Below are 21954 nucleotides of genomic sequence, written 5' to 3'. Positions count from 1 at the left end.
TTTGCATCCTGGCCTTTGTTATTTGGACATACCAGTTACCCCAAGCTTGGAAATACTTAATTCCTAACCGGGGTTCTGTGGAACCCTAGGGTTACTTCTGAGATTGCCAAGGGGTTCCTTGATCAATAAGCAATTAGTAACACTCAGGTCAGTTTAACAGATACCAATGATCTGTAAGTGTGGCAGCCTTCCTAATGGTCAACGATGTAAAAGGCATTTTTCCGACCACCACACTAATGTACTGTGAAGTATGGATATAGTAAATACAGTAGGGGTTCCCTGAAGACATGAACGTTATTTCAGGGGTTTCACCAAAAGAGGTAAAGAAAAACTTATTCACAGTGTAAATGACCACAAATGTTATTGTAAACCAGTTTTGTCAATGCCAATAACCATTAAAAAAACCCCTATAAAATAAATATCCAATCCAAAAAACAATCCCAAACCTATTGTCAGGCTTTACACTGGTGCAGTGGAGTCTAAATTTAATACCCAGCCTTATGTGGCCTTAGCGTGTAGGCAGTTCTTAGATGATGAGGGCATTAATGATATTGACTGCCCCCACATTCCCCAGCCATGAGTCCAATAGGGACCTTCTGGGACAAGTAGCGACACAAGTATTGCAGTATGAGTTGTGATTCCACTTTTTTTCTTTGATTTTTAGTGTGATCTTGAATCCATAATGATTTTGATGATCTTGCTTTCCATTGATCGTTCTTATATTATTGTTCTCTGTGTTCCCTTTTTCGTTTTTTGAGCAGTGTAGATATATATTGCTGTGTTTGATGTGCAGAAAAACTATTTACTAAAAAAGAAAACCTTTTCCTGTAAGACCCTACAGTGTTCTTTTTCTACATCCAGGGACCGCTGATGAGATGTGTGCGTATTGGGAAGTTCAGTGTGAGCATTTACCTCTATAAGAAGGGGATTAACATGTCAGCATCTTCTTTTACTAATACTTTAATCTAGTCAGTTCAGGGAAGAGAACAGGTCAACAAGCAACCCTTAAATGTGTAACCCCCCCAGAACAGGTCAAAATGAATTGAGCCAACTCATCAGAACATTGGATCCAGTGTAATTTTCAAATGGATTACTGTCTCAACAAATTGGTGCATTTATTGAACTTGGCGAACATCTTCCAAGTGTCAGTTTGTCAATAGACTTCAGAAGAGACACAGTGGTGGCTTTAGATGGTTATGTCTTTCCACAGTAGAAAAGCTTTTGAATGGGCATTACATAACAAATAGTCCACTTGGGTAAAAAACACATTTATTAGTATCACGCCTGTTGACAAGATGACAGCTGGAATCTTACAGATGCACTGACACATTTTACACATAAGACTCCAATGGGCAGCATGGCGGCTTAGTTGTTAGCACTTTGGACTAAGTTAATTTCCCATGATGACCCCACATTGTTTCGGTTTGGTGCAACAATTCAGAAACATATTACACAAAAAGCTTCTGCATACTGTGTGCATCTGTATAACCATTGTATCTGTTCCTCTTATGTATGGAGAAATGTAACTTGTTAATGTTCTCTATGGTGCTATAATAAATTAATACAACTTTTAGAAGCAATATCGTTTCGGTTGCCAGTGTAATTATATCCGTATTAAAGTGTCTGGGTTTGCAGCCATGGCTAAATAAACTAATTTTCAATCTGGACATGTGGAACACAATTTCCTTTGACAGATCTTGAGATCTGTAGCTGCATTTGGACACTTGTATAAATGATTCAGACAGTTCATTGTAATGAGATGAGTGTTGGGTACTTAGTCAAACGGGTTATGGTGCATTTGATGTAGAGCTTAACAGCACAAAGGTACTATTTATCTGTGGAGTTATTTTGTAGTTCACAGAATGAGTAGTGTTGGTAAAAGTGCATAAAACAGTCAAGTAGCAGAAGGCAGCATGCATAGGAAGCTTGTAGGGTTTCTGGCAGATTTTCTTTTCCCACCCTTACAGATTTAACAAAACCTTTTGAATGCATAGCTAACAGGCCATGCTTTGTGGACAGACCACATGTGGAGTTGCAGTCCATAAAAGTGAACTGTTTTACTGGCTGTAATTCAGTCTAATCTGTGTGTCCATTTCTTTCCTGCCATTTAGAATTTTGGCTTTCAAACCTAGCTTCTCTTTTCTTCAGTTGGAAGACCCAGTACTGTGAGGGAATGCAAGCATAGGGCAAAGTGCTTATCCCAAATATTGCCTATAGATTCCCTGAAGCTAATTGTTTCCCTTATTACTGACTCATTATGTTTTTTTCTGCAATCTTTTTCCGTTTGTGTAGGTTGCTGGCACAGGGATTTTCTTCATATGTCAAAGTTTCCCCTATAACATATGCATAAGTAGAAGCAGAGAGATGTTTGCATTGTGGGTTCTTATGTACAGATTCCTCTCTAGTAAGCACCAAAGTTGGGACATTTCCAAAAATCACTCCAAACCTGGAGACAATTACACATAGCAGCGTCTCTCACACAGCAGATATACAGATATGCGGGTCTAGGCGGTGCCTAGAACCGAATACTGCAAATGCCCTATGTTCATTAAGAGAAAAACATCTCCTATTGTTCTGTTTTGGTTGACTTGGAACAGTGAAAGTGGTCATGGACCTAACACTAACCTACAAATAGGATATACAAGGGTCGGCAAACTTTGTGTCAAGTTTTACCTCACCCACTCTGTCCGCTTGATTAAAGTGCAATACTGCGAAAAAGCTTACAATTTCTGGGAATTTCAGCACTAGATTTCCTAAGAGGCTCAGTTGGGCTTAACAGCAACCACTCAGAAGTAGCCTATTACTGATCAGACTGTGGTAATCTGAAATTGGCCGTTTTCTTTACTTTTTTTCTATAAACTGTTTGAGTTAACTCCAAAAAGTGTTAAAAAAAAAGAGTAAACTAGTATCTTGTTGCTTACTGTGCACTGCATTTGGTTTTGAGTATGATTGTGTGTTTTGTTTCCTATTGATTTGTTCATTGTCCTGCAGTATTGGTATTAATTAGTCTTAAGCTGCGTACACACGTGCAATTTTTGTCGTTGGAAAGGATCTTTCACGATCCTTTCCAACGACAAAGGACTACACGATGCATGAACGGTGCTGTACATACAGCACCGTTCATGCTCTATGAAGAGGGGAGGGGGAGAGCGACGGGAGCGGCACCCTGCTGCGCGCTCTCCCCCTTCCCTTGGATTAGGATTGGTTGTCGTTCATCGTTCACGGACGATGAACGGCGCCGACTGTACACACGCCAGATTCTCGCCCGTTATCTGGCCGATGCCGATTATCGGGCGGGAAAAATCTGACGTGTGTACGCAGCTTTAGTCTTATTCATCATTTTTTCCTATAAACTGCATGAGAAATAAAACCTCATGCTAACTGAAATCTAAAGGAAGGTAACATTGACCCTTTGGGAGGGTACTGATTGCTTATTTGATTATATTAATGTCTTTTTTTGTTTTTTTTCTTCTCATTACAGCTTTGAGCCATGCCCCTGGTTAAGAGGAACATAGAGCCCAGGCATCTATGTCGGGGAACCGTGCCAGAGGGGATCACCAGTGAACTGGAATGTGTAACCAATAATACACTTGCAGCGATCATCCGACAGCTTAGCAGCCTGAGTAAACACCCTTTATTTCCCTCTCCTCCCACTAAACCAATGCAGTGCTGAGAACAAATATTTCACTATCGATATTTACTTGCTCTTACCCAATACAGGAACCGTTGCAAGAGGAGTTTTTGGAGCCAATAAACCAGCTGTTAAAGTGACAGCCTTGATCCAAAAAGAAAAAAAGATAAGCGGGTCATTTCAAATGAATAGGGTTTAAACCTTTTTGGAAGACTGGGGCTTCCACCTTCACTCTATTGCAGCAGTGTAGCTTAGGGCTTTAATGTTTCACCCTTCACGGAGTGTCTGATCCCTCTTTCACCCGCATACTGTAGTGCTGTCCTTCAATCCAATGTTACCAAAAGATGTAGCAGTGGCTCAGAGGATGGAGTAAGCATGCAGCAAGGGACATGGGGCATCCAACACTCTGGAGGAATAATTTATTCCTAATATTTTAATTATGCCTAATATTTTAGGCAACTAAAAAAAATTCCCCCCAGAGTGACATTATGATTCCAGAACCTACCCACTTGGACCTGCAAAGGGAGAGTGGGCGGGTTGTATCTCTGGACTGAGCCTGCGATGTCTATGGGAGACATAGTCTGCAGCTCTGGCTGGTGCGCCCCCCCAAGTGCACTAGTGAGCTGCGATCCGGGGTTGAGGACCTCTGGTATATAGAGTATATAGTATAGAATTTTCATGTATTAACAATAAAAACTGGCAATCCTCCTGAATGATACCAACACATGAGAGCAAAAAGCTTCTTTTTGTTTCCGGAATTCTTTAAAAGGGCCTAAAACTTTTGTTCTTTGTGAAAAATTTTATGACATTTTGGTTTATTCAAATACTAGCAAAAAAACTGTGGCAATAGAACCAGGTATATAAAGCCCAATTAAAGGCTCTCGCCTATTTATCTGTTTCTTGTTCTGTACTCCAGTGGTATGATTTGTGAATGTTTTTTTTTTTGTTGTGTGTATTTGTAAATGTCTTCTAGTAGATCTGTCCTCAAATTCTATGCATTAATGCATTTAATTTTCTGAACAGGCAGTAAAAGCACTTACAAACAAGCCTTCATTCACTTCTGTAGCAATAGGCATTTTGGGCAAGATAGGTGTAAGTTAGTGCTAGCTTAAACGCTCTCTAACCTGTCTGTTATGAATGTGTACAAGTCTGATCCCAAGCACACTTTAAAATTATCCTTTTTTTTCCCCTTCCTGCTCCCCTATTCCTCGTTTTTATGTTCATAGTTGAGTAGAAGTCCTGTCCCTCAGCAGACGTGTGTCCATCCAGCTCTTAGTGCTAATTTATTTTTTAATCTTTTATGTATTTATTGTGAATTCAATTAGTATAAAATGCAGCATTCTGAATAGCAGATCAGCATCATGTTTTGCCGTACAACATTTTTTCAGCTGCATGGATGAACTCTGTGGCAGTCAGATGAGCAGGATTTTTGTGTGTGTGTTTTGACATATTTTTCTCTGTTTGGCAGGCAAACATGCTGAAGACATATTTGGCGAGTTGTTTAATGAGGCAAACACTTTCTACATCAGAGCAAATTCTCTTCAAGACAGAATTGATCGGCTTGCTGTCAAAGTCACCCAGCTGGATTCAACAGTGGAAGAGGGTGGGTGAATGCACAGAGGCCGCTCTATTGGAAGTGTGGCACGTACAGACACTATTAATTACCTGGCAACGGCTGGCTCCTAGCTGGAGATCGCCACTGTCCCTCTGAGCGTGCTGTTGCTATCTCAAGCATTAATTGGCTAGAAACATATTTTGTATAAAAACTTGTTTTGGCTGATTCAGAAACAGCCAAGTTCCTGCCTACACACATTCGTATAATGAAACTTTATGCTTTATAATTGCATTTGGAAGCATTATAGCTGTGTGTAATTGTCTAGCTGGGAAAAATTAAGCACTTATCTTATATCAGAAACGGCTGTTCTCAAGCTGTGAAAACTCTGAGTATTTTTATCAGAGACTTTGTACCTGACTGCTTAGACTTTTCATTTTGTGCATTTTAGTCTTTTGGGGTTTCTTTCATTTTTTGAAGGTTTTACTTATATTAAACTGCATTTTAAATTGGCCTTAAAAATAGATTAAATCCAAATAGAAGTTGGTAGATTAGTAGTCGTTGCCACTTTCCACCGCATGTGTTCTTAAGGGGTCAGCCTACCTAAAACTGTTATTGCACTTACAACTTAATAGGCCAAATTACCCCTGGATTTCTTATCTGTAACTGGTCATGGATGCGCTCCTGCTGCTGCAAACAAGAGAATTGATGTCCTGGACTTAAATCTGCATCTTTTAAAAGTCCAGCAGTTAGAATATTAAGCCTCATATAATTGGCATGGTAAGAACTTTTATACATTCATGAAAATGTATGTTACTCAACAAGTTTCGCTAGTATAGGTTCTTCAGGTGAAACACCAATGGTAGTACAGTCTATAATAGAGAATACAGCTCAATATATTTTTTGAAAATATTTATACAACTGTAATATTATCTAACTGTAATAAATGCTAAAACCATCACTTCCTATTAACTGTACATATATACCACCAATCCATTACTGATTAACTTGCATAGTCAGCAAACTTTACAGTATAAATTCCAGCAACCCATTGAAACAGGGAAATAACTGTAGTGGTAAGGGATTGCCAGGCAGGTGGAGTCTAAGTATAGAAAAATATACTGTGTGTTTTTACTGGTTTAGTTATGTCTAAAAAAGCAATTGATTTTTCTTACATTGTACATTTAAAGTCCTACAGAATTATATAGTGTTGTTACATGATTAGGGATGTGGTACCATACGCTGACCCAGTATCTTTGTAGTTGTAATTAAAAAAAAAAATGTAATGCATGTAACTTGCATGCAGTTCTGACTGCCATGACCGTCTTAAAGTAATCCCGGAAAATAAGCGTGCCTTTTTGTTTAAAGATTTGTTCTTTTTAGAGCAGGACTTTCTGTTCTACAGATGCAACAACAAATCAGTAAAATCTCTCCAAAATGAACCACATTACCTTTTTCAAAAAATTTGAGGTTTGGTGAAGCTAAAATATTAAGCTCGTACAAAATTTGTTTTATATACAAATATATTTAATGTCCAGCTTAGCCATAATTTTTTTTAAATTCAGGGCCCCTTATGAAATCAAAAAACAGCTATGGCTGTATTACTAATTGGAAATTTAATGCAGAACCACAGACTCACCCCCAGGATCCCTGTTCTCCAACCCATTCTGGATTGAATGTTGCCCATGCTTAGCATCATTTTATCTGTCTTCTCATGAGCTCAGGGCATCCTGGAGTTGGGCTTTAAACAAATGTACTTGTAAAGCTTGTATATTAAAAAATATAGTCCTGACCATATAGTGGGTTTTTCTCTTGGTTCTTCTCCTAAATACAACAGAGAACATTGACTGTGTGGGATAATATGCATCTGCAGCAGTTATCTGTTTGCTAGTAATTGAGGATATACAATGTAAAATGAAGAATTATGTACAGGTGTGGGAACATCACCATGTAGATTCACGAAATGTAGCCATAATGAAGATAGCATATGTCAAGTGACTCATGAAGCCAAGTGTCCTTTTCTTTGAGCAGGTCTTGCTGTAATTCGCAGACACTTTTTAGAATGAGTAGCCGTATATAATACATTGTGAATGTTCCTTATCTCTGGGTGCAGCTGCATTGTAGCACCCTGCAGGTGATCACAGAAGGTATTGGTTCTGAAATGCTTATCTTTTAGATGTCATTCATACATGCAGAGTGTAGATTAGCAGCGGGGTGTAGTCACATCTGTGGGGAGGTAGGTAGGGAATCTTTATGGAGGATCTTCAAGCTGTGAAATGAAATTAGAAGGTGAAAGACACCCCGCCAGTATGTCTGGCTTATTCACCATGTATAAAAGCCAGATTGTAGACAGGAAGCTGGGGGAGGATGAAAAGAGGAAAATTACAGCATGTGGGTAAAAACGCTTTTATGGACAATAAAGAGAATTATCACTGAATGTAGGTTAGGGATTCGCAAAAGGACTTTTCGTATGAACCTTTGTTTAAATACTTGTATTTTCAACTAGTTTAGCTTTTTTGCTTAAGGTTCCTTACGTGTTTTTGTCCAAGCATGGTGAACTGTTCAGTTGATGCAACTTGCTGCCCAAACTTTCATCAAGCTAGATTACTTAATTAAGAAATATTCTGAATGGGAGAAAATCATTCTCATTTTTCCAGGACCCACTAGTTAAGGAATCATTGCTTGTGGTAATGCAAAGCAAAAAAGTTTGGCCTTCTTGGTATACAATATGTTAACCGTAGAACTTTTTATTATCTTCTCAAACATATGTACTATTATATAGAGAAATGAACTTCCAGAGTTTGTTGGGAATTAGCCACTGTTTCCTGTATTTGCTCGGCATATGTCTCCGACTTCAGTCCTCATCAGCTCCTTGCAACATACAATTCTCATACCTTATTAGCTACTTAAAGCAAATGATTCTTGGTCCTGAGCTGCTGCTCACAGGAGGTGATTCTTTGGCCTTTTCCATCATCCATAGCATGAGTATAAACTTTCCCCTTTTATTTCTAGTTGTGGTTCTGCCACAAAAAAATAAAAATAAAATAAATCTAGCAAAAATGCTACCTCTAAAATCTTTCAGAATTTTGTACCTCATTTCTGATCAATCCTGAGAACATATCTGTTCATTGCATGGAAATGTTATGTCTACATCCCATCTTCATTTTCTCAGCAGAGCCCACCTTTTTCCCCAGCATCAGCCCTCTCTGCAGTCTTATAATGTATCTTCTCTAACAGCTTTTTGAACAGTGTACACTGCATTCTTACAACCTACACTTCACTTTCCCTTCCACACAAAGTTGTCTGAAAGGTTCAACAAGTATTTGCGCAGTATTCTTCTAACCACCCCTACCTCCTACATACATGCTATATTTACTGTCTGTCAAAAAAGCAGTGTACATCGCAAGAAATAAACAGCTTCATATATACATTCTTCCCTCATTGTCTATTATGGTCTCTGGTATCCTGAGTGTTTGTGATTTTATTTCAGTTGAAAAGTTTACACAAAATCCTTCACCAGGATTATATTCCTTCTTACTTTCTATATTCCTGTCCATGATCATTTTTTTTCTTTGGCATTCTCTTCTAGTGGAACTGTCAGTTGTCTTAGTCAGTCAGTTCTTATGCCTGTACAAGACTAGCTTCCTTATATTCCTTCTTTCTCCAGCAACAATCCTATTACTCTTTGCCCCTAAACCATGCTTAGCCCTAAATGATCAAAATGGTCCATAGTCAAATCTCCCTCTACATTTTATCACTTCTCACCGTCTTCTGTCCCCTACCTTAATTCTTGATACAGGTAGTCCCCGGGTTACATGCAAGTTAGGGACTGTAGGTTTGTTCTTAGGTTGAATTTGTATGTAAGTCAGAACAGGTGCAATATTTTAATAAATGCAGTTATGACAGATGTTTGTCTCTACATATTTTTAGGCAGCGTGGTGTCAAAATCCTCACTGTTAGTTGATTGCCAACAAAGCAAAAACAAAACTTTATGGAATCTAGACATTAAATATATCTGGAGCAAATTGGGCTTTGATTTATAAAAAGAAACAACTGCAGAGTTTGTCTTGGTCATTAAAGAGTTACAAGAGTAACTTCTTCTACAAGTCATGTGAACCCCCCCCCCCAACATCAGGCTTCTGTCCTGCACAGGAATGAACAGGGAGGCCGGCTGGTTTGTATCTAGGAGTCGTCCGTATGTCCGATGTCCTTAGCTGGGGACAATTAATTTACCCTCCGCTTTCACAATTATAATTCCTGCAGTGCTTGATCAGTTTATCTGTCTGTTCTTCACCACCCCTAATTTACTGTGATTTACAACCTGTTGCCATTTTGCTGCCTCTAAACCCCTATTCCATGGTCATTTACTATTCTCCCTTCTCTTTATGTATGGTACAGTGATGGCTTTCTTGTTTTGTGGTAGAAGGAAAACAAAATGTAGCTGAAAAGGAAAATAATCACTATTGCTATAGGTGAAAAGCTGTCTTTTACAAAATAAAATAGCTGTGGTATATAGCTAACAGTAGGAAAATTATTCAAAATCTTAAATGTTGTCCACTTTGTAACTGCAGTGGCCAGGAAAAGTGTTTGGTGCCAGTAATGGTGATACTGGCATGCTATGTGCAGTTCATCTGAGACGGCAGTATTGTTTTTTTTTTTTTTCTTTGCATATTTTTGAAAGATATTTATTAACAAAATGTGTTTTATTTTTACAGTTTCACTCCAAGACATCAATATGAGGAAAGCTTTCAAAAGTTCTACCATTCAAGACCAACAAGTGGTTTCTAAGAACAGCATCCCTAACCCAGTAACTGAAATCTATAATACCTGTGATAAACCTCCTCCTCTAAACATACTTTCTCCATACAGGTTAGTGATTGGATTACTTTTTTCCCCAAGAGAATGTATACATTTTTTAATATTTTATAATATATATAATAAATATGAAACCATGCATATGAATGTTTTGTATTTCCTCTTGCAGCCAATAGGTTATCATGAGCAACAGAGCCACCCGAGGTGAACAAACTGCCTTCTTCCAAACTGCCTTATCTGCACATAACAAAAAAGTAACTGTCCTGTTAGATAGCACTTCGTTAAAAATAATCCCAGATTTAATGCCAATCAAGAAATTAACAAATCTGTCAAATGCAGTTTTACGGCCATCCCAAATGGCAAAAATGTAATTTATAGATCGTAGCAGTCTCTTGCCTCCCATACACTATTGATGAACAATTTGGCAAATTTGGCTCATATTAATGAACAATTAGGCAAAAGTGTAGCCGAGTTGCTCATAGTAGTACACCAAATTGGCTGTTTATTAAATGCTCAGACATAAAATCCTAAAACATAAAAAGTGATTATTTCAATCAAATGTTGAGGTTGCATCCTCTGCCTGCATGTTCAGAAAATCACTTAATTTGTATACTGGTATAAAAAGAAGACATGCCAGTTCTTACTAGGCTCCAATTATTAAGGAACTTTGAAAATTGCTTCAACTTGTTCAAGAACACATGACTTTTATGTATGCCCTTGATGGTTGTAGATAGTAATCTATTGCTTGTGCCAGTGGTTGTGGCACTGAGCCATTCCAGATACTATACAAAATTTTAGTAGGGTCATGACCTTATTTTAGACAATCCATATATAATGGGTATGCAGGGATGCGCATACTGTTAAACTACTGCTATTTCCTCTGTTAACCATTCTTTTTATTTCCCTAAGTTTGTTAGCAAAAATAGATTTTCCAGCATGCTGTTCAGAGTATCTGTAGTGAACTTCATATAACTAGAAATGTAAGCCAGCACTGATATTCTCTCCTTCCCTGTAATAATTGTAATCCTTCACACAATAGCACCCCTTCTATCTGCAGGTTTTATGATGGATTTCAGGCTGGCAACTGGCATTCCAGTGATTGTCAGATATAATATTAATCTGTTACAGCCATACGTGGGTGAGGGTTTCAAGAATCACTTCTGAGGTATTTGACCTGAATGAATTCAAATAAACTCAAATTCTGGATTTGAAGAAATAGCAGTGTTCTGGCAGCATCATTTTTATATAAAACTACATATTGTAAACTTGTTATTTTTTATTGAAAAATCTTTGGAAAGTCATTATAGTAAATTATCCACATATGTGGTTCTAGATGATGATCTTTGATGTAAAGTATTGTTTTTCATTCTTTGTGGGTACGTCTCCTGCCAATCTGTAGGTCTTAGACATAATTTTAGAATATTCAGTTTAGTATTTAGACTAATGACTAATTAGGATCCTTTAAGATAAATTTATCTTAAAGGGTTACTGCACATTTCTCAATTCTATATTGAAATTTTTAGTTTGTGAATATCTTTGTTCTGAAGCAATTAGATCTACATGACAGGGCACGTGTGACAAACTACAAAAGTATGATTTGGTGTAGTGGCACATTCCTTCAAAGCCATTCCTTGATGAAGCAATGTGAAGGGGTCATCACTGTCTTATATTGTGAATGTGTGATTTATCTCTGTACCAAAGTAATTCGTATTACTGCTTCTTAGCCACAGCCAGAAGTACTCAGACCTAAGTTTTTTCCACAATTTGTTTTGTCAGAGATGACAGGAAGGATGGCCTGAAATTTTACACCGATCCTTCATATTTCTTTGACCTTTGGAAGGAAAAAATGCTGCAGGACACTGAAGATAAAAGAAAAGAGAAAAGAAGACAGAAGGTAAATATTACATCTCATGCTGGTTTTTTTATAGGAATAAAATATTCAAAAAGACCAATGAAATTGTTCTCACTGCCATTCCTTTACTCTCACAAGGTTTCTACATGTTTATGTTAAATGAACAATAAGAATTTAGTTTTATGTTTAGGCGTAACCTATTTATCGTAAGAGTCTTGTGCACTGCCAAAGTGCTATTACTTAAAAGGAACCCTGTTTAGTAAAAAGAAGAATATAAATGTTTAGATTTAAAACTGCTTGCTCCACTTACATGGACATCGGGGTCCCCTGATGTGTACACTGGATAACCATGAAAATGTTGATTATCCTGGGATCTCTGCAGCTCTCTGGTTCCTTAACTACAGCATGCCTTTCTCCTGTAATAAGCCCAGAAGGGGATATTGAGCACGGCCCTCACCTCTCTTGGCAGTTATTTTGAACCAATGGTTTTATTTGCCACATGTTTGGTGTATGTAACATCCAGGTGATTAAGCTATATATTTCCAGTACTGATCCTATTATTCACTTTTTTTTTCTTTAACCACTTTTAACATCTCTTCAGGAGCAAAAGCGTGTTGACGGTACAACTCGTGAAGTGAAGAAAGTCAGAAAAGCCAGAAACAGACGCCAGGAATGGAACATAATGGCCTATGACAAAGAACTTAGACCTGACAGCAGGCTATCTCCAAATGTTTACCAAGGAGGCTCTTCTGAGGGATCGATGTCCCCTGATACTAGGTCTGTGTGCCCATTTGTTGTACCCTCCCAGCAGAATATTTGTATTAAGTTATGTAGTTTCATGGGAGTGGCTACAACTTAGAGCGCTGGCTGTGATTTTTTTTTTTTGGCTAGCTGGCTTTAATCTTAAATAAATTTAAATTTTGTAAAATGTGGACGCTCTTATATGCAAATGGTCTATCTACCTAAAACTCATGTTTTTGTTTTACATTTGGCTAGTGATTTCTCTGAACTCTGAGCTATGTCTCACTGTAAGATGTGGGTTTGGTTCCCAGTGTTGCTAACTTGCAACAGCTATAAATCTCTGCCTGGCCTGGTTCTTAATTTTATTTATCGTCGGGAGTGGTGTAAGAGAAGTAAGACCCCTGAGCCGGAAAACAACCTATACTGAATTATCCGGCTTTGGTAAAGTGATTTTCTTAAGGCAGCGTATGGTGCCTTCAACCTTTTTTCTTTATGTATATATTCTGGAAATGTATGTTTCTTGGTTAAATACAAAAAGGTGTTTCCCAGTTTACTATAATTAGCCAGCAGATGAAGATTTGTTGCCTGCTTACTGCAGGTTTTTTCTGCTTTTTTTTCTTCCATTTTGATTCCCTGTTCAGTTTGAGTAGCCCAACCAGTTCTTCATTGAGTATTTGCTACGCAAACAAAATGAGCCAAACTAAACAAAAGTGAAACTGAAAATCAGTCTAAAAAACTGGAAGCATAAGATTAAATATCATTATATATATATATATATATATATATATCATCATATATATCATAAACCAGTAGCCACTATTTTCCTTTAGGAGATTAAAACATATAAACTGAAAAACATTTATACTATCTTTGAAATTTTATGTAGTGAAAAAAGTCACTTTTAGCTAGGAGAAATGACAGTCCTTCCAGACACTAGTCGTCTATCATTTGGTATATACTACTGTGCCCTTGGCAGATTTTACATTAACTGAAAACTAACTCAGTTCTTGCCAAGGAGTCCCACTGATTTCTGAAAGATAATGGTATTTTTTCTTTTGTGAAACATATTTCAGTTGAGTCATGTGACTTACCAGGCTTAAAGGGAGCGTAATTTTCAGTCCAAATGGAGAATCAATAAGTGCCAAAATCTTTTTTTCTATTTTTACAAAACCTTAATTCAGAATTTGTAAGATTGTTGGAAATAATGTATGAAGTTGTTACAGATAAACGGGACCTGGCAGTATTACAGAAGATAAAAATTATTGCAGGGTTAGTTGCTTTTTATTTTATTGGAAATGTTGTGGCATGTCAATCATTTCTGAAGTGTCACAGCATGGGAAGATCGCATGATTTGAATTACGTGCACAATTTAAATGTAACTAATGTAGTTTTTTTCTAATATAAATGCTGTGATATTATCTATACCATCTGCTTTGTATGTGCTTCAATTAGCATTTCAAAAATGATTATCTAGAACAGGCACAATTTTGTGCAAATTTTGTTGTGAATTGTTTGTGGTTGAAAGAAACTGCTTTCTTTTTAACCTTTACACAAATAACAATAATGCAGATATTAGTTATTAAAGTGAATGTAATGGCCAAAAGGTAGTCTTGGATACAGCAGAAAAGGGTTAGAACCCATCGGATTTTTACTGACAAAGGCTTTTACCATGCTTTTTAGATATTTGCTTGTAAAAGCGCACGTGTTGACATTTTCACTAAAAGGTTGCAGACTTGCAAAAAGCCAAGCTTTTTGTCATTTGTTTTCTGGTTGTAACTTTTTTTTTTGTTCACAGGTCACATGTGTCAGATCTTACAGAGTATTCTTATCCTGCAACTCCAAACCACTCCATGCATCAGCATCCCATGACCCCGACATATGTGGGGTCGGGAGATTCACTTCATCATGTAGGTGCTAATCAGGTTCATGAACATGATTTCCGCTCCTCAACTGGAACACTAAGACATGGCACTTTAAACAGGCCACAGCAACCACCACCACCACCTCCACCAACTATGGATGGATCACATCCACCTCCGCTAGTATCCTCTGAGTGCAGGTAATCTATCTGCTATTGAACAAATAGGACTAAGTTGTATAAAGTATGCAGTCATACTTTTAGTTAAACTTTTCATGCTTCAGTTTCTGTAAATAACATTTCTCTTTAAAGTGACTCTGTTACAAAAAAAAAAAAAGAAAGAAAATCTCGGTTCTGTAGTAAGCACATTTATACCATGTGTGTTGCAGCAACATGCAGGACAAAGTAAACCAAAAAGCCCCCCAGATAACCAGTGGGAAACAGTATCTGCATGACCTCTCTGGCCTGCTGCACTTTCAGAGGGAAATTTTTAGTAAGAGATTTAGTAGAGATTTTTAGTAAGATTGTGTATTGTTAAAGAACAAGTTATTTCAAACGGCATGCAGCTAATATTTCTCTTTGGAGAAAGGCCCCTTATTGAGCCTGCAGGTGGGGCTCTGGTCCATTTTTTCATAGTCAGATATTTTATTTTCATGTGATAAAAGTATCATAATTACAGAACTTGGTGAGTCACCAGGGCTGTGACTTATCTCTAGTTACACAGATCTGTATCTGAGTTAGGCAGATGTTAGGAATTTCAAAGCAAGCCACTCTATGTTGTCTCTTTAATCAACCTTCAATGTCTTTACCACTTAAACTTATAAGGTTAAAGATTAAAGTTCTATATTAAACTACAAATCTAACAAAATATATATTTTTTTTATATTTGAAAGGAGAGTGCTGCCCCCTCAGATGATGGAGTATTACCCCACAGGATCACCACCTCCACCCCCTCCCATCATTCCTTCAGCTCAGACTGCTTTTGTTAGTCCCCTTCAGCACCCAATTCCAGGCTCACCAGGTGTACAGTTGGCTGGATCTCCATATGCACCCTCTCCTCCTCCTCCTCCTGGAGTCTGTGCTTCAGCTTCACCTGGACCTCCCCCTCCACCACCTGGACCTCCTGCACCTGTCTTATCTCACTCCTCCCCGATGCACTTTGCCAAAGTACTGGAAGCAAAGCGGCATGATGGTGCTCATATGCTAGGCCTCACCAGTGATGCTCGAAGTGACCTGCTGTCTGCCATCCGTATGGGTGAGTAAAATGTACTTTGTAGCTTAAGTAGAAGTGGATCCACTGTGTATATAAAGATTTATCTGGGATCTGCTGGTTTGTAGTATGTTTTTTTCCCTAGTGGTTGAACTTTAATGTCTTTTTTTTTTTTTTTTTTTCCCCAGCTATGTAACACATAAAAAACGAATCCAACTGAATGTGACAATTAGATATACCAGCACTTGATTAAATGAGAACATTCCCAGATGTACTACGGTTTTAAATTTGCTGCATTGTTTCCATATATTACCTTGTTAAATGAAAAATGTACATAAACCTAAAGTTAGCCTTTAGAAATTAGGATTTACCTGCTAAAAATGCTAAGTGCTAGATGTGGCTGTATATCACCAGTGTCAGCATTACCCTAAATAATGTAATTTAAATGAGACACATTTATTAACCAGGAACATTTTGTACATTTACCTGTAAGAATAAAAAATGCTTAGCAACCCAATTCAATTATTCCCCTTCCCTGTTCTCTTAAAGGAGTAATTAAGATAGACTCACAATAGTTACAATGCAAAAGTGAATTTTATTTCTGATATTTGAAAAAAGATCTAGGAAGGTTTGGCAGCCCATAAACACATTATTAAAAGCAAAGCTCTCATTTTGGTTACCATTATCCGTTTTTAATGTTTTATAGAAAAGGTTCCTCAGGCTTTTAGAAGTGCTCATTATCCCAAAGATATTCACAGATATTCTAAGCTACGTACACACGCCTTAGGCTGATATCGAATGAGAATCTGGCATGTGTACAGCGCTCGTCACCCTGTAAAAAAAAAGTGAAGTGGAGACAGAGTGCAGCGGAGTGCCGCTTGCTCGTTCTCTCCCCTCTCCATAGAGCAGAACAGCGTTATGTACAGCGCTCGTTCATGCATTGTGAAGTCTTTTGGCATTGCAAAAGATTGTGAAAGATATTTTCCAACGACAATTATTGCACATGTGTACGCAGCCTAAACCATTTCTCTCGGGAGCAAAACATTGTGCTTATTAGGTACGTATTGTCTATTGTAAAGTTCATTGAGATGTCATTCAATTGTGGCAATGACAATGTTTGTGTGTGTATGTATGTATAATATATATATATATATATATATATATATATATATATATATTTCACACAAAATAAAAAGACTTTGCTCAGCAGAACAAATATGTGATAGAATATCTTTAGAATTACCGCACCTCCAATAACCTTTCCATGCTTTATAAGAAGTTTTTTTGCTATGCATGCTTCAGAAAAATTGCTGGTCATATAGAGATGGTTATTTAGAGGAGAAATGCACAAAATGTCAACATGCTTGCTCTGCTCTATATTTTTTTCTATAACCCCTCATAACTTTTGCTTTCAGGAATTCAACTGAAGAAAGTACAAGAACAGCGTGAACAAGAAGCCAAGAGGGAACCAGTTGGAAATGATGTCGCAACCATACTTTCCAGGCGGATTGCTGTTGAATACAGTGATTCGGAAGATGATTCAGAATTTGATGAGAATGACTGGTCTGACTGAAAACCATAGGAAAAAAAAAAAAAAAAAAAAAAAAAAAAAAAAAAAAAAAGTTATCATAGGCATGTATCCTGTCAGGATCAGCCGGGTTGTCTGGTCCTCTGTAACAGCCCTTTCTGTGTCCTTCAAGAGATAGTAGCATGTATGCAGGGGAAAGGGATGCCATAGAAAAAAAGGTCCCAGGATGCCCTGTGCTAAGAAGCATGTCATTTGCATGCTTCCACCATAGGTTATGTAAAATGCATAAGAGGTATAGTTTAGTTACTATTAGACATGAACACACAAAAATTAAACTGTGATTCTAACGAGCATTACAAGATTTTGTAGCTGACGTTTCTTAAAACTAAGAGTTAAACTCCCCACAGTATAGAATATAATGCAAACTCAGGGAAAATATGGTTAGACAGTTATTTGAATAGTTAATAGTGTATAAAATTAATGATAGACTTTAGATGTGTGTAAGTTGTGACCTGTAGATTATTCTACTGTGTGTGTATAAGAAGATATACAATGGTTTACACACTGTGCCAGAAGCCATTTCATGGAATAATCCTGTATACACAAACTGACAAGAAATCAGTTGGTCTTATTTTAAAGATTTAGTGGTCACTTGCAGGTATCTTTGTGGATTGAAAGTATCTAATAGGAGCTTGCATTAATTCTATTTATGCCCACCATGGGGCATATGGGTAGAAACATCTGCAAGCACAGCAGCATAGTGCAAATGCCCCTCCTTCTTTCTAGGAAAGCAGACCTACCTGGATCTCATTACCATAACTTTGCCAGAAACCTGTAAGCTTGCACCTCAAAGGCATTTATTCTAAAATTTAGCAGCATGTGGCATTTTTGACATTTTGAGAGTTAAGGCGGACCTGTTACATCTTGCAAGGTCTCTGACATTTTTTAATGGTAAGCAGTAAATGCGACACCTTGATTTGATATGCCCCTATAGTACCTATTAGAAATATAGGAGCTGCCAGTTCTGCCTTTTTTTTTTTTTTTAATTAGGATGTATGATTGTCATTTTCAGTACACATATACATATTGCCAGGTTAGTGATACACTCAATAGTAAATTAATAATGAAGATTACAGCACAAGAGCTTATATCCATTCAAAAATCGTCAGCAACATCACCTGTGTTTCTATTCTTATAAAATATTTGAATGTCTTATCTTTCTATAAATATTTCTGGTAACCAGCAGTTTAGAGAATAATTGCACCTTGATTGCATTATTGATTCGCTCATCAGGGGGAAATTTGGAAACATAACTATGTGGCACCAAGGGCACACAGTGAAGTTTACACTACCAATGCAGTTCTTTTGTCATCTGCTGCTTTCAGTGGCCTTTGAAGTTCTGTGTATTGGAAGCGTTAATTCCTTTGAGCACAGAAATACAATGCTGGTTCTGGGCAGTATAAACAATAGTCCATATTTGCTGTTAGTAAAATATCAAGGTTTTGCTCCAAAGGTATACTTACCAATTAAAGGCAAACAAATATCGGGGTTGGCAGTCATGGATTTCCTTTAAGCACAAGTAAGTTCCTGGAGTACTTGACAATTGGCTGCAGTCATGGGGTGTAAATTAAACAAATCTTAATCAGTCAGTAGCAAACAAGCATACTTTTTTTTATACACGTATCGTATTGTACGTAAGTGCCACAAAACAAAAACAAGCAAAGATTCCACCAAAAAAATGTTTTGTTTTATAACATGTTTTTATAGGTGATTCGTGTTCTTATGTTGGATTTCCCGCACATTTTATTGTCCAGCTGAGTTTTGTACTGCAGTAGACGAAAATCAGGGTAACAACCTGAAAGTGATTGTTCTGTTTGACCTTTTGGAATACTGTGAATCCTGTAAGACACTGTGTTAGATTTTTGAATTTTATCATCTGTTTTAACCTGTGAAGTGTTCAAATACCAGTGCCGAGCTGTTTTCAGCTAATGGTTTATAGTTTACTTTTTTTTTTTTCTTAGAATAGCCCAAATGGTTTTTAAACTAATTTGCCATCTTTTAAAGGTGGTTTCTGGGGAAAATGAATGCCCCTTATTGCCTAGGCATCCACACTGATGTATCGGTCCCTACAGCAGGGTTCTTGTCTCACTGTTACAATGTTACCTTATTGGCTGAAACCTGCATTGTTCTAATCAGGCTCATTCAATTCTTTCCATGCAGCGCCAGTTTTGATTAGCAGGAAATGCTGCGGTTACACAGAAATGACAGCTCCATTCAAGGATAGAATCTTTGGCAAATCTCATGGTGGAATTACAAGCCAACATGATATTTCAGGTTTTTTTTTTTTACCAATCTGTTTACAATGTTAGTCTTAATTATTGTATCAATACATTTTTGTGGCTAACATTAGTGGCCACAAAACATCATTTGACCTTAACTTTTATGTATTCTCATGTCCATCGCTGCTTTATACAACAAAAAACGCTCTATTTGTAAAACAGGGAATCTGACATTCCCTCAAACATTCCCTGGTTAGAATCTATTACCCCTACATGACCTGGAAGATTCCCACCAGAGAAAGTTTTAGGGAATGTCTCATTCCCTATTTTATAAACAAAACCACAAAATTGTTTCGTGCTACTAGGCTACTGCAATGTAGCTTTATTAAGACATCCAGTTTTTGTTCTGTTTTTTTCTGCCAAATGTGAAAATAAATGTGATTACCCCAGTAAAATCAATAATTGTCATGGCTGCATTGCTGCAAGGTTTTGTAGTGTGGCTATAACCATACACAAATTATTTTTTTATGTTCAGGAAATGTGCAAAGCCCTTCTAATGAGGCAGTAATGATCACATCCTTTAACTGATTATTGTTTTTTTAGCCAGATGTTATTACAAGTTCGATTTGCTGTGTAAACATTGTATTTGTTTTGTTATTTTAAATGTCCATTCCCACAGAGAAAGGTCTTCATTTTGCAGGCCCCTTGTTTTCTTGGAAGCTTAGCCATTCTGCCAGTAATTCTAGATATATCAACCGCAATTCATTCCTAGGATGTCTGCAGGTCCATTTTGTTGACTGAGATATGTGAAGGATGGGGACTGCAGATATGATGACATGTAAATGTACAGTATATATGTTAAGGTGAAAAGAATGTTTTTGCAGTGCTAGAATAGAAAATATGAGCTTTGAAAGGGATCAGTCTTCTTCTATCGATCTTTGTTAAATTCGAGACTTTATTCAAGACTGAAAATTGTTTTGAATAAAGTCAAAGATTTACGTATTAGGGGAATATTTCAGATATGGTTTGTGCTACAATAGATTTAAAGAAACACTGCTATCAACTTGATAAAGTATGAAACATTTATTTTAAATGCTTAAACATTTTTTTGTGCTTGTCAAAAATAGTTTCTATTACCTTACAATGTGCCTTTGAATTCGCTAGAAAAGAAAATTCTCCAAGCAAAGTAAATTCCCAACACAGCCCCCTCTTATATCAATATCCTCTTCTGGGAGGTTCTGATTTACTCTATGCTGGCTGGCTCATCACCTCTCTTCTCTTCCCTACGTAAATGTTTGTGGCTGTTGGGAGAAGGTAAAGAGAGAATACCGTGGAGTGTCATGGGAGTGACACCTCTGGGGCTTTTGACACCATGTCCAATATGGTGGCATCCAACGGCTGTTGGGATCTATACAATGAAGATTTAGGTAAATGACCTAAAATTAGCAATGTGCTTGAAATATTATGAGGAGAGATTTTTGATTAGGTTAGCAGTAGTGTTAGCAAAGGGGAGTAACTGCTCATAGCTTGGTAAATATCCAAATGTGCCCGGTTTGCTGTATAATGCAGTGTGCTTTACCCTGCAAGCCTGTCCTTGTTACAAATGCATCCTGTGCAAGAAAAGGCTGTAGGTATGACTTCACCCGTTTTTTAACTAGATAATTTTATCTTGCAGTTACTATACTGTCAAGGGGGTCTTCGATGCCAGGGGCATACACCTTTCCCATTCCTTTGAATGAAATGTGTTTGTATGTATGATGTACCAAGTATGCATGTTTTAGAAACTACTAATACCTTTAGGCAGATTAGGGGCCTGCAAAATTACCCGTATGGCTACCTTTCTCTTGTTTTGTTTTGTTTTTATAGCATACAAATTTCATTTTCAAATGAAGCATATGCTAAGGTTTTCATTGGAATACAATTTTACTGCAAAATACAGAGAAAATGTACCCTGTTCTTGCCATTGGTTTATTAGATAGGAGAAGGGCTAATTTTTACAAGCCAATAGTATTGTACTAATTTAATCTGTTGTATTGATAGTCTATTCCTTTCAAATAAATTTTTGGTTAAAATGGCTGTATTTTGTCTGTTTTCTTTGTGTAAGTAAACCCATAAAGTAATTTATGTATGAAAAGCTTCCAATAAAACAGGTCTGTTTGTGCATGCGGTTTGTTTTATGTACAGTAACAAGAAAATACCTGATGATAGTTATATTTAAATAGTAGAACTTAATAATTCCCAATGGAAATGAACCACAGTGCACCTCTGTGAAGTATAAGACAGTGGAGGGGTTGAAATTGTCTGTGATTTTTCTAAAGATACAGTTAAGTCCATAAATATTTGGACAGAGACAACTTTTTTCTAATTTTGGTTCTGTACATTGCCACAATTAATTTAAATGAAACAACTCAAATGCAGTTGAACTGCAGACTTTCAGCTTTAATTCAGTGGGTTGAACAAAAAGATTGCATAAAAATGTGAGGAACTA

At 37.2% G+C, this 21954-nt stretch overlaps 1 protein-coding gene across 3 annotated transcripts in view; it reads left to right on the top strand.

Moving 5' to 3' along the window:
- WASF3 (WASP family member 3) overlaps positions 1 to 21542 on the top strand; it is a 41211-nt gene extending 19669 nt beyond the window's left edge. Inside the window, exons 3-10 of one of the 3 annotated variants that reach the window (XM_072404732.1) lie at positions 3482 to 3623; positions 5100 to 5234; positions 9899 to 10052; positions 11775 to 11892; positions 12452 to 12627; positions 14387 to 14650; positions 15343 to 15704; positions 17075 to 21542. In XM_072404732.1, the coding sequence (XP_072260833.1) occupies positions 3491 to 3623; positions 5100 to 5234; positions 9899 to 10052; positions 11775 to 11892; positions 12452 to 12627; positions 14387 to 14650; positions 15343 to 15704; positions 17075 to 17232 (1500 nt within the window). In that variant the 5' untranslated portion in view covers positions 3482 to 3490 and the 3' untranslated portion in view covers positions 17233 to 21542. Of the gene's footprint in view, positions 1 to 3481; positions 3624 to 3720; positions 5235 to 5845; positions 5964 to 9898; positions 10053 to 11774; positions 11893 to 12451; positions 12628 to 14386; positions 14651 to 15342; positions 15705 to 17074 lie in introns of those variants that run through there. The other 2 variants (XM_072404742.1, XM_072404751.1) reach the window with 2 other exon arrangements.
- Positions 21543 to 21954: the final 412 nt, after the last annotated feature.

Source organism: Pyxicephalus adspersus, chromosome 1 (assembly GCF_032062135.1).
Source record: "Pyxicephalus adspersus chromosome 1, UCB_Pads_2.0, whole genome shotgun sequence".
Lineage (NCBI taxonomy): Eukaryota > Metazoa > Chordata > Amphibia > Anura > Pyxicephalidae > Pyxicephalus > Pyxicephalus adspersus.
Note: the sequence above shows the minus strand (reverse complement) of the source record. Positions and strands in the feature narration are given on the sequence as shown.